At 33.0% G+C, this 13,413-nt stretch overlaps 1 protein-coding gene across 1 annotated transcript in view; it reads left to right on the top strand.

Moving 5' to 3' along the window:
* Positions 1–12,865, top strand: part of LOC149771298 (cadherin-related family member 2-like) — an 83,333-nt gene extending 70,468 nt beyond the window's left edge. Inside the window, exons 29-32 of the mRNA XM_089948651.1 lie at positions 2,176–2,210; positions 2,522–2,588; positions 7,137–7,199; positions 10,509–12,865. Coding sequence (XP_089804777.1) covers positions 2,176–2,210; positions 2,522–2,588; positions 7,137–7,199; positions 10,509–10,809 — 466 coding nt within the window. The 3' untranslated portion in view covers positions 10,810–12,865. The remainder of the gene's footprint in view (positions 1–2,175; positions 2,211–2,521; positions 2,589–7,136; positions 7,200–10,508) is intronic.
* Positions 12,866–13,413: the final 548 nt, after the last annotated feature.

Raw genomic sequence — 13,413 nt, 5'->3', positions numbered from 1 at the left:
GTAGATGATGACATAATTTATGTAAGGATCACAATTATCTATACCAGATTTAAACATGTTCCTTAAGCGTTGAAAAGTAATTGGCGAACCCTTCATCCTAAAAGGTACTGCTTCATATTGATAAAGTCCATCTGGAGCCACACATGCCGAAATTTCCTTTGCCCTTTCCTTCAGTAGAATTTGCCAAAATCCTTTCAGAAGGTCAAAGTTGGTGACATATTTTGCGTTTCCAATTTTATCAATGCCGTCATCGATTTTTGGTAATGAAAATTAATTTGTTTTAGTCACAATGTTCACCTTTCTATAATCAGTGCACATGCGAAAAGTTTTATTTGGTTTCGGAACAAGCATACATGGTGAACTCCAGTCACTTTTACTGGGTTCTATGAAATCATTTTCCAGCAAACATTGAATTTCTTTTTTCAAGTATTCCTGTTTGAGAGGGTTCATCCTATACGGATGTTGTTTCACAAGTGTGGAATATATAATTTCAGCGTCATGGAAAATTTTGTTTGTTTTTGTAGGTACTTCTGGACATAAAAACTCATATTCAAATAATAACTGTTTAAGTTCATTCCTTTCTCTTTGTTGCAAATGTGAAAGTTTATGGTAAAGATTATTCATAAAGTTTCAATTCCGAGGACATTTCTTTCTAAACTCAGTCGGATTGCATTTCTTCGCTTAAATCCTCAGTGAGTGGCACAGGTACAGCTAACATGCGTGTTTAACCTGGCTATCTCTCTTAATATACTGGTACTCCTTTAATTTACTTACATCCCAGGAGTACTTTTATTATAATTTAACTCCTTCATTTTCTTCTTAACTTCGTAAGGGCCGTTATACCTAATCTTAAGAAAACTTTTAAGAATGAGCACGAGAGACAGAGCTCTATCACCAGATTCAAACGTTCTCTCCACTGAAGCTCTGTTGAACGATAATTTCACTTTTGACTTGAATTGCTGAATGCCAAATTCAAGTATAATGAGCTGGACAGTTCCAGACATGAAAGACATGACAGAATTTTGAAAACGAAATATAGTAAAAATAAATCTTTATCAAAGCTTTAACTATTGTGTTAGCTTTAATATTTGTCAAAGGAATTGCCTCTGGGAATCTTTTTGACACACAAATTATGGTCAACAAGTATTGGTTACCTGACTTGGTCATAGGTAAGGGACCAACACAATCTACCGTTGTTCTGCAAAATGGTTCGTCAAATGCAGGAATAGGTTGCAGATGAGCCTTAGGTATCTTGTGTTTCGATGTTCCTACTATTGTACAAGTATGAAAAAATCTATATTATTTACAAACATCAGTTTTAATTTTTGGCCAAGAAAGGTTATTCAAGATCTTGTGATAAGTCTTATTAATCCTTAAATGACAAACCAAAGGAGTTTCATTTGCCAGACTAAGAATTTCCTGTCTGTATGATTTTGGAACTACAATGTGACAGTTCTCTGACCACTCGTTACTAGCAGGTACCTCGGGAGATCTCCATTTTCTCATAAGAATTCCATTTTTAATGCAATAACAAAGAGATACTTCTATGGCTTCAGTTTCAATAATGTCCTTTTGAAGAAACAATAGATTACATGATCTTTTTCCTGTTCGAACAAAACGTGAGTTTCGTTTATCACACTGATTAAAATAAAAAGAATGAGTAGTAAAAAGAGGATCGCTGTGATAAATACCTTCTGATTGATCCAAGCAAGGAGTGAAAATGAGCGCAATACACATGTTAGCTAAAGGAGTAGTTTCCTGATCAACATCGTTCTCAAGAGCTTTCTTTGCCTGGCAACTGCACAAGTTGGATATAAATCAGGGAAACCTTTTCTAATATAAAATTAAAACTATCAACTAAACAATTAATTTCAAATTACATATACATAAAAGTTACGAATATTACGATTCGGCTAGATCAGTGAAAATTCATTAGTGTAACAATTGTGTGCGTAATTTTATTTTAGGTTTTAACTGAGGATAAATAGTATTCAACCATTTGTCCTAGTACTTTCCACTGTATGTTGCAATATGTCAGCCCTAAAATATGGTGCCATGCGCAAAAGAGAAATAGTTTTGTATCATAATTCCAAATGGTCTCTTATACTTTGCCGGGTTCATCATAATGATACTATTTCCGTGTTACATACTGACAAAAATATATTTATTTTTCAGATATCAGAGAAAATTGAGGGCTGCAATGCCACCAGGTAAGTCTCAAAGATATTTACCTCTTTAACATTTTTCCTTATAACTTTATCAGACACTTTGTTGATGCAGTAAGAGTAAATGGCATAAACTGACTTTCCTCAGAGATAATGTGCGCAGTTTACAATCGGTCTACAATTGCGCATGACAAATATATCCAGAATCTAATTTTAGAAACATTTTCAAACTTAGTTTTAGTGACTATTATTTCCCCACTTTGGGTACGTAATATACCTCATGGCTTTCTTTACTAAGATCCTGCAGATATATAAAACAAAATATTACCCGTGTATCTTATTCTTATTTTAAACAGTGAAAGAAGTACACTTGACAACGAAAGATGACTTTGTCCTTCCAGGAAGTAATATATATGCACACAAGTATGTAAATATGCATTTTTATTCAACATATTCAGCTTTGCTTCTATTAAACTCTTGTATTAAACTTGAACATTTTACCATCAGAATACTAGGTTATGTTTCGTAAACACAGAAAGCATCCGCAAACTGCTCTCCACCAATCAGGCGTCGTACATGTGGGTACATACAACAGTCAAAACATTTGGTTTTACTTTTACATAAATAAAGGTAAACCAATAATCTAAAATGGGCAAGGCAGCAAAGTATTTATATATTATTAGTTTTTATAATAATAATAATAATAATAATAATAATAATAATAATATAAAATTAACAAAAATAGTAATATTTTCCCTTTCTGAAACCGCTCCGGTGGCCTAGTAGTAGAGTGTCCGTCTCGGATGCGGGAGGTCTCGGGTTCGAACCCCGCCCGAGTCATACCAAATACTCACAAAAATGGCACTAACGGAGGTTAGTCTTAGGACTGGTCGGCCTGATGTCAAAATAATGTGACTGGGTGGGACATCATGCTACATGTCTGCGGCTTGATGCTCCAGTGTAAAACATCACTATATACTGTCACACCGCAGACATCTTAGCGATGTGATGAAAAATTGTTAAAGCTACGTTAAAAATCTAAATCACAAGCACACAACCTTACTGAAATATTAAAGATGAAACATTCTGAACTAAACATATAATGTCTTTGCAATCACTTTACAGTGGTCGCAGAGATGTCTCTATCCATTTATGGAGGTTTAGCAAATTCCCATCGGCATTACAAACGTTCATAGCAGATCTTTATTCTGTTAGTTTATTCACCATACGGCAAAGCATATTATGATATTTTGTTATCCATTTATCCATGTGTTATCAGTATATAGTTACCAAACTGTGAGGATGTTTCTTACTTGGTCACAGAAGGATATTGTCATGTTCGGGATCGAAATGTCAAATGTCAAGGTCACTCACTGAAGGAAGGAAATTGTTTCTGCGTAAAAAAAATTCCCCATGATATGCCAATTCTAAACTTCGTAAACTGATTTCCGAACAACAACTTTAGTTTTACATCACGTGCATATACCAACTTTGTGGGTGTTTTGCAGTTGGAGTCAGAAATAATGTATAATATTTGAACTAGACATTGTCAGAGGTCGAGGAAAAAGTGACTGAACGACATTTCTTTTTTATAAAATAAAATTAGCATAACCAATATCAGATACAATCACCACACGTTTTGAATATATTGTTATTGGAGTAATGAAATGCTTGTTGATTTGGGGGTTTTACGGTCTAATGTAAGATTACTGTGGCAGAAAAAATAAAAATGAAATAGTAATAACAATAAAAAAAAGTCAATTCTCCAGCACGTGCATTCACTAATCTTTGTGGATGATTGACATCTGGGGCTTGAAATAAGCTCGCTGCTATTGCTGTCAAAGATCCTGGTCCAGGCGGCTGAAGACTGGAAAATGTTACTCCTCAATTATCTCAGGAGTAGACAGTTTCCTACTAGTACCTACTTGTACATTGCGATATTCATATCACACTGGATTTAATATTAAGGCGATATGTGCTCGTAATGTGAAGAATAATTGTCGAAAAGACAATATGCTAGATCATTTATAATGAAATATGAATTGTGTTAACGACACAGGATTCATGATGGAAAGATAACGTTATACTTTCTGTATTCTCGTGATATGGTATTTCGCCTTTTTCCTATGTGCATCATTTCGCATATCATAGTTATCATCATTAAATGGCAGTTTAGGAGATACAAGATGTATTCGTCTCATTCTTCTTGTAGAACATTTAGTGTAGATAAAAAATCCGTTACTATGGTAAAATATTCTCAAGTCGAATTTCTAATGTCAAATTTTACTAAGAGATCGTCTGTCCAAAATTCTTGACGGCATTAACTCCATTGACATAGACACTGTTTGCTGTTATGCATGACGTAATTCTAGAAAGAGCCACATAGCAACTAATGTAGAAGCTTATAGACTGCACAGCCATTGTGCTGCAAAACTTAAATGGTGAAGACGTTGTGCTTAGTGAAGTAGTAAATGACGAAAGAGACAGGTATACAGTATATAACTGTACATTGGTCAGAATAGCATTTAACTTAATTTATACTGCTCTTTATAATTGTTCCATGCATATTACACGCGATCAAATCATTGTAAATGCTTTTAGCTGTTGGAAGAAGGATATAGACATATCAGGAAGACAATAGTCATGAAAATAGGAAAGTAGATAAAATATTGAAAAAATACATTGACCATTTTCATAAAGTACACTGATTTGAGTTGCAAATGCGTGCCATTATGTATGTTTAATCTCCATTATTTGTGTGTTTAAAAAAATCATTATAAGCTATGGATAATTGTATTTTTACCTGACCTTGTCCAAACTAATGTTCAATGTATTAATGTTTGGAAAAACTGATGACGTTTATATATTGCAATACATTGTTAAGGGTTTAATAAGGGTGTGGTTTGCTTATTAGGATCATTATCTTCGTCTATTTCAAAGATATTATATTTACATTGTTTTGTTGTTTTTTTAATTATAAATTTAGCAACATAATCTTCTAAAATAGAATTATCCATTACAAATATTGTTTTAATAGAAAATCCTAACTGTGACCTATGTCAAATAGAAGTTTGTATAATCTTGTTAAGTGGGACAAAATATTCCTACGATAACATCTGAAGTTGAAATCAATCTTATTGCTGTGTTTAGTATTTCGTTCGGCTAGAATCATGTATTCAAATTATATTTCACCGGAATTAAAAAGAGCTGAATAATATTATGGTACAGAGACAGTAACTTTGAAGTTTAGTTCATTCAGAGAAAGACATCTTGGATTCTATTTTTGTGATTCATCAAAACACTGTTGTCACTGAAAACTACAAGTACATTAACACCTTTAGTGCTGGACCTTATTTCGAATTAGAACTTGTATTCCTTAGGAGAGCGGATACAATGTTTAGGACCATGTTGGGATTTAATTGTAATTACTATAAATTGCTTTTAAATGTTTACTTTGTATTCTAGGGAAATACAGTATTTGTTGAATTTCACTGATCTTTTGCTTTTTGCTCTTTTTCTTTACTTAGTTTAAGACCAGAGAGTCGCAATAATACATACTTTAGACCTCTACTTTATAGATTTAACCACTCCTGTGGCCTAGTGGTTAGAGCGTCCGCCTCAGATGCGTTAGGTCGTGGGTTCGATCCCCGGCCAAGTCATACCAAAGACTTTAAAAAAATGGTACTAACAGCTGCCTCGCTTGGCCCCCAGCATTAAGAGGTTAGTGTTAGGACTGGTCGGCCTGGTGTCGGGATAATGTGACTTGCTGTGACATCATGCTACATGTCTGCGGCATGATGCCCCAGTGCTAGACATCACCTTAAACTGCCACACTGCAGACATGGTAGCGATATGACTGAAAAATTGTTGAAGATACGTTTAAAATACAAATTACATATCACTTTATAGATTTACGATCGGGAATAAGAGGAACAAATATCAAGAAGACGATGAGGAAATATTAAGTCATGGGATGATGGATTACAATTTAGGAATGGAGGGGTCCCCATTGTACCATTTTAAATAACTGTGGGTTTTGTTTGAGCGAGTTATTGTGCCCAATTGTGTCTAAAAATAGGACCTTTTGTTGTCTTTTTCGCTCAATCTATTGATTATAATATTGACCATGTGTATATCATTTGACATTTAGGTTACGTAACTTTAAATGGGATCACTTCCGTTCATGAAATATCGCAAATTGCTTGCGCTATGATCTCTACTTTAACGAGCTTGTCGTAGTGTTACTTTTTCCGTATATATATATATATATATATATATATATATATATATATATATATATATATATATATATATATATAATACATTCCATATTTTCTGAGGGCCATACTTGAAGATAATTATGTAGAAGAATTGCTATGGAAATTTATATCTGTAAAGGATATTATATATTCAGGTGTGAAAGATTCAGAAATCACTCAATCAAAACGCTCTATATTTAAATTTTAAAGAAAATAATACAAAGAACTTCCTTAAATGTTTACGTATTATGCATGCTAAGTCTAGATTATGTCTTAAATTATAAATTAAATTGAACTTTCGCAACATTTATAAATGAAGAAAAAGGAGAAATAAGATGATGCGTACAAGTTACATTCAGATTATAGAGTTTGAGTTAACACAATACAGATGTGTAAGGAAATAAAATATAATTTACAGTAGGCTAAACATATTGATTATCTTGTGAATTTTATTAGGGTACACCTTTTCGAAGGTAGGCGTTTGAGATAAATCTTGGAACAGAGAATGGGATTTTTGTGATAGATTATTCTACCCCTTATGTATAACAATAATTTCGCAAAAAATGAATTATAAGAAAACATAAAAGACTTACACAAATTCATCTTTTAACAATATGTGTTGAATAAATAATAACATGAATAATAATAACCAATACAATGATGCTTTTGAATAATTGTTTATTCCTTACATTACCGGTTTCATTTGTTATAGGGAAAATCCTCTTCTCAATGCCCCACATGCACCGCCAGGGTATGATGAAATCGACGCCACGAGGTACGTATAGATCATAGACAGTGTACCTGTACAGTATTAAAGGGTTGTAATGTTTTCATCAGTTTATTACCATGCTTGTGTTTTCCGTATCATATCTAGACCTATATTTAACCGATTGTTAGAATGGGATTTAAACGTTTCTATTAGCCAATCACATTACATGAATTCATTGCAGCCATGAATTATTATGAATCAGCTAAAAATGAAAGGGCAAAGCAGCTTATTCAGCCTATCCGAGGAACTGGGTATCTGAACGAATTATCTGGAAATTTTATTAATTTCACTGTGAACTATTGAGGAAGGAAGATCGCTAGAGAACGTAATCTACAAAGGCCAAGTTGTTAAATGTACATTTTCTTTATTCCCCAAAATTAGCTCAGAAATTGAATCAAATATCAACCATAATCATTTGTTAGAATTTGATGAGAGGAGAGAAAGCAATTTTATTGGTTATTGATAAATCTGAAATACAGAACACTATTACCATAATGTTAGTGAAAATTATTTTTACTTGTCTATTGCGTTTAGTGCTGCTTCTTTTGATGAATTTTCTTTAACATATGTGGTGATTTTATAGTCCGGAAAAAAATTCTATACGATTCGTGTTTTTCATCATCAGACCATGTTTTGACAAAATCTGACGCTGAAATTAAATCGGTTGTTATGTTAGCATAACATTGTTATTCACGATTCTTACACTTATTATCAAACTAATAAGAAAAACGAAAGCCTGATTTACTTATAATTAAATTCATTGTTGTTATACAGATTGTATTAATCTAAATACAAATCCTGAACCATTCCGCCTGTTCTACATTTTGAAAAGCCCTAATCTACCTCCTCCCTATTCAATACATTTTTATGAAACACCCTTGACCACTGGAATGAAACAGTTTATAAAACTTTTTTTGTAGTCTACATCACTGGTCTTGAAATTAATTTAGAATGTCCTGTTATCTTCAATATTATATGAGGATATCCCAAGATAGCGTCTACCAATAATTTAATGAAGAGACCCGGGACAATGGTCACCCACTTTCATGAAATAAAAATCTGGGCTTGCGATTTTCCAACTTTCACATAAAATCCTTGGCCAGTGGATGACATCATTTTGTGGACGTAACAGTCTTAGACCAGCTGTCCCCACGAAGATGCGATAAAGCCAGAGCCAGTGGTAATCAGAATTGGTTGACAAAACCTACGCCACTGGAAACATTATTGTGATAAAAGCCTCGTGTTAGATATACATGAGGTAAGAATTTGTTTTTGTCCTTAGCTAATCTAGACCTTTTTCTTCTAAAGATATCTTTGGAATATCCCTTCTTTGATTATATTTTTATTAATTGCTAGAAAATGCAATGTCTGGTTATAAACCATTAAAGTTCTTTCCTGTCTTGGACTTCTGTATTCCTGGACGGCCACAGAACATGTCTTCAATCTGGACAGTCCATTAGCTCTAATACGTGGCCTTTCATAGAAGCATTTATTCCTGGAAACGTTAACTTGAAAATAGATTAATTATATGTCTTGAGTCTGTTGGTTTGTATCTATCAAGACAGACAATTAATACTAATACTAATACTACTATAGTTTGCATAGTATATAGAGCATCTTTTGTTTTATCCACTGAGAAGCCACTGTTTTGTAGAAAAATCTTGTGCAATCGTCTGTGATATCAGATTACTTAAAGTAAACCTTTCCATTGTCTAGCTGTTCAAGAGTCATTTGTAGTTTTCGTCTTTTAAATTGTGTATCTGCTAACTGTGGTTTATATGCTATTATTAGTTGTTGTCTGTGTTTAGGAGGTGTATTTATGTTAGTTTGTTTTCATGCCTTACAGTGTAACATTTAACACCATTAAATAACAAAGGATTCTTAAGTTTTCCACCGTATCTTCGTAATTGTTTTGAACTCGGAATATCCTCTAATTGTACTTTTGTCAACACCGTAGACACTATTTCCAGTAAGTTTGCATTGGTCTTTCATTCATGGCATAACGTTAAATAACCTCAAAATGGCTGTCTTATGGGAACTAGTTTATAGCTTTCTCTGACCAGTATTATAGTTCCTATTATTTGCATTTGCTAGAAGAAAAAGAAGCTTTCTAACGGTTCCAGAATTGGTTGCTTTTATTTTAGAAATATAAAGGTTGAACAAGCTTGATTTAAAAACAGACATTACATTTCATGAAATTTTGGATAAAAAGGTTTAACACAGTCGGAGTAAATTTTGCTATTATCCCCGTAATAGGCTGACCACTCAATCGCGGAAGACCATCACAAGACGAACTTAAAATTAAACACTTCTGGTTCTCAAGAAATCTTGGGACAATAAATAGAATGCACAGAGAAAGAAATGGAAACACAAACACGTACATATGCACACATGCATATGGTACACATTATCTATAAACACAGAAAAATTAGATAGACTGATACAAATCTGCAACCTTTATGTCACATAGACGTGGCGATATTAATATCATTTTTTTCTGTTTACACAATTGTGCAAGTTCCATATTTCAGGTTGAGGTCCATTTTTAAAGAACGTTTTGGCCACTATTTTATTTAACTTAGTGCAGGTTTCAATCGGCATATGCATTTGAACTATTTATTTAAAAGCATGAATGGAAGATTTGTCATATGGAAAATACAATTTTAATTATAATATTTGGCAACAATAAGTAAGAGATCACACTAATTCTCCAATTGTTTGCTGCCTATGGAAACCATTTTGACATTAATATTTGACAACCTGTAACCCCTGATGTTCGTCATCAAATGATTACCAACACTGGTAGGCGGGCATTGTTGCAAAATTCTAGACGAACACCGACAATTTGTTTGATTTTTGACGTCCACTTAAAAAGGCTTTTTCATACAATTTGGCGGTTACTAATTCATTTTTAAGAACATTAAGATGACTACTACAACGGTTATTTTCTCATCCAAATTTAGCTCCTACTGCCAAAGGCTATTTTTAAAACAAAAGGTGGTGGAGTTGGCCAAAGTCTTCTTTTCCATACAATTTAATGACCAATGATCAAAGGGTTTCGATACAAATTTGGAGGATCCGAATGAGGTTTTACAAAACATGGTGGAGGTTAACATTTACCACTAATCATCTTTCGAATAATACCACAGATTGGATTAAAATGACTCATGTTTTCTTATCAGTGTCTTCTTTTATTTTATCACATATTTAATCAACATTTGTAAACGAAATATTCACTTCACCTGTCGTTATATTTTATATTAGCAAATGGCAATATGTTTCTACGAGTTCTAATATTTCGCGTTTAATATTCAGCGAAAATTCACTCGATAAGAATGATGTTGATGATGCTGAAATATCTCAAAGAGACGAACTGGATGAGAGGGAGGTAACCCTAGACATGTACGGAGAGGATTATTTCATCCAAACACTTACCGATGACCCGCTTGAAGCTGCTTTACGGGAACACGAGGCTCAGAAACAGGCATCTGTGCACAAGCCGGGCGAGTCAAGATCTGGCTATAGTAAAACTCAAGATGACGCAGACATGATGGTCAATGGGTTTGTTAATAACGGTTTCCATCATAATTTGGAACTAGAAACCTCCGACATCTAATGTCCGAACAACGTGATATACTATAAATTTGAAAGAGTATATCTATGTTCCTAGTGAGCATTTTAGAGCTTTTTGTAGAACCATAACCAGAAATGTCTAAATGTTGCTGTAAATTATATGTGTACTATGAAACTTCAACAGGGTCCTCTCTTGAACTTGACTTTCTCTGTAATTTGGTCCGATGTATTTTTCACAATTAGGCAATTTCAATGATAATAGGGTCTTTGTATAGGGATCACCTCCACAATACTGGATGAATTTATGATGCTAAAATTGACCGATCGGCGAAGTTATGCTGCATGTTGTTCATTTTTCAATTTTATGACCTTGTTCTTCGTGCCATATTAATATTTTTATTCATTATTGATTCAGCAAGATCGAAATTCATTAGCGTGTAATCTATTTAATTTACTTTGAGTTCTGCATAACTCTTTGAGGGAGACATTTCTTATATGAAAGAAGAACATATTTATGACCACTAGTCATGTAGCTGTTTTCCTTGCAATTCCTTTCATGAAGGTCTTTTTAAGAATAGGTTTTAAAGCATTGTTTCAATTCCATGTTAGTGTAATAGAATGAATGGGCCAACTGTATACATATTGTTCCGCCTGATTATATTAGAGTCTGTCAAGGTGTGAAAATATATCATCAAAGTAAGAATTCTCATTCACAGGTTAAACGCTACATGACAAATAATTGTAATGTCCGAAGTCTTAGTACGTTTCTAATATCACATCCATTTTTTAGGCTTCACATTTCTGTGATAAAGCATCCAAGGTACACAATAATGCATCCAAATGAAGTTATACGTTTGGAAATTAAGCTATTTTCACACACCAGTGCTCTATGATCAATGTTGTTTTGCGTGTATATAATAGATTTTAAAAGTTTTTAGCAATATTCTATGTGTACATATTTATCTCAATGCGTGGTATTCTTTAACTAGTTATGCTTGTCAAATACAGTAACCTCAAAATTCGTTTGTTCTTTCATTGGATTTGATGCTGACATTGCACTTACTGATAACTCAGCTGATTCTGATTTTGTTTAAAATGTTATGCAGATATTTTACACCCAGTAAAACAGTTTGGAGTTTGCATATATCCAGGGAATCATGACTCCTTAAATTTATAGTATGTTAACCAATATGAAGGATCGTTGATCTCTTTATATATGTTTTCTTTTTAAGTGTAGACATTTATGCGTAACAACATGAAACAATATTATAATTGATAATAATGACTAAAAGTATACAAACTTCTTTTTGCTAAATTTTGTTTTGTTTTCGTAGTTTGTCTTTTGAAAGCATACTGACACAGACAAACTTTATAATTATTTTATATAAAAAAATATTTAAATTTTGTAGGGCACAAGTTTTTGATGGAAATAAATTTAGTAGTTAGCAAACGTCAGTTAAGAATATAACAATTTCCATACATTTAATATTTCTGCTAATTGGTTTAAGTGTTGACAACTCTCGTTTTTTTCACTGGGAAAGATTGTGTTTTTTAAGAGACTATTAAAGCAAAACAGCTTCCAAAAATAATTATCCAAAGATATACGTTTTGATTGATGAAAGTTAAATGTTCCTAATTACTCCACATTTAAGACTATATTATGAGAATTGATCATTAAATGATTGTCCACCCAGTCAAAGTGCAATATTCACTCACTCCATACTACGGCTTGGAATTTGCTATTGGTTACAAGTAAAATCAAGGAGAGGTGCTCCGTAACATTGATTGACATTGTTGAAATATTAATTGTTGATTTTGCAGCATCTTATCTATGCCTTTGTTTTACTGACCTTCAAATTTGTTAGAGTTTAATCAGATAGCTGGCGATGAAACTAATTTGTTCTAGATCTTTTAAAAACGTTTCATTAATACAATATTATTTGAATATGCAACAATAGCTCCATTACAGTATCATATTTTGATTTCCATAGGGCACTATTTTTAATTTGTATATCCAATAAGTGCATTGTTTATTATGTATCCGGAATAATAGATATGCAATATTTCTCTAAAAATTAAATACTTTAATATGAATAAAAGTTTTATTTGTTTGTTCCTGACCACAAAAATGAAAAGTGTTAACTTAAAAGAACAATGTTTTTCATTGGCACAATTGTATGCTGTACATGATAACATATGTGTTATCAACCCTGCTTTTTCATAAATCAATATGTATTCAGAGGTATCTGAGCTTGGATTTATATTCATTTGTTCGCGTTGTAAACACACACTGTCAGCCTAATACAACTAACACGTTAAGTATGTACAGATGGTTTTCCTAACAAAATTTTATTTAAGATATCTCGTTGTTTATCGTGGCAACTAGTTATATCGGCACCATCCAGTATATATGAAGAAGATTATGTTAACATAACTTAAACTAAGACTGGCAAATACAGTATTACTGGACTCAGTTTTGAAGCTGTAGCCTTTCACGTCTGAGATTCCTGTCATCATGAACCTTGCGAGAGGTAATAAGAAAGGTTGATTATCCGCACCCCTCAGGTGACATGGATTATATCAGTCTGTATTATCAAATATTGATCATAGTTACAACTGTATGGATGTATGTATAATTAATGTGTCA

This window comes from Sinohyriopsis cumingii, unplaced genomic scaffold (genome assembly GCF_028554795.1).
Source record: "Sinohyriopsis cumingii isolate HCF-2022 unplaced genomic scaffold, ASM2855479v2 utg001976l, whole genome shotgun sequence".
NCBI classification, from domain to species: Eukaryota; Metazoa; Mollusca; class Bivalvia; order Unionida; family Unionidae; genus Sinohyriopsis; species Sinohyriopsis cumingii.
The sequence above is the reverse complement of the archived record's forward strand: the minus strand, read 5'-3'. Positions and strand labels throughout refer to the sequence as shown.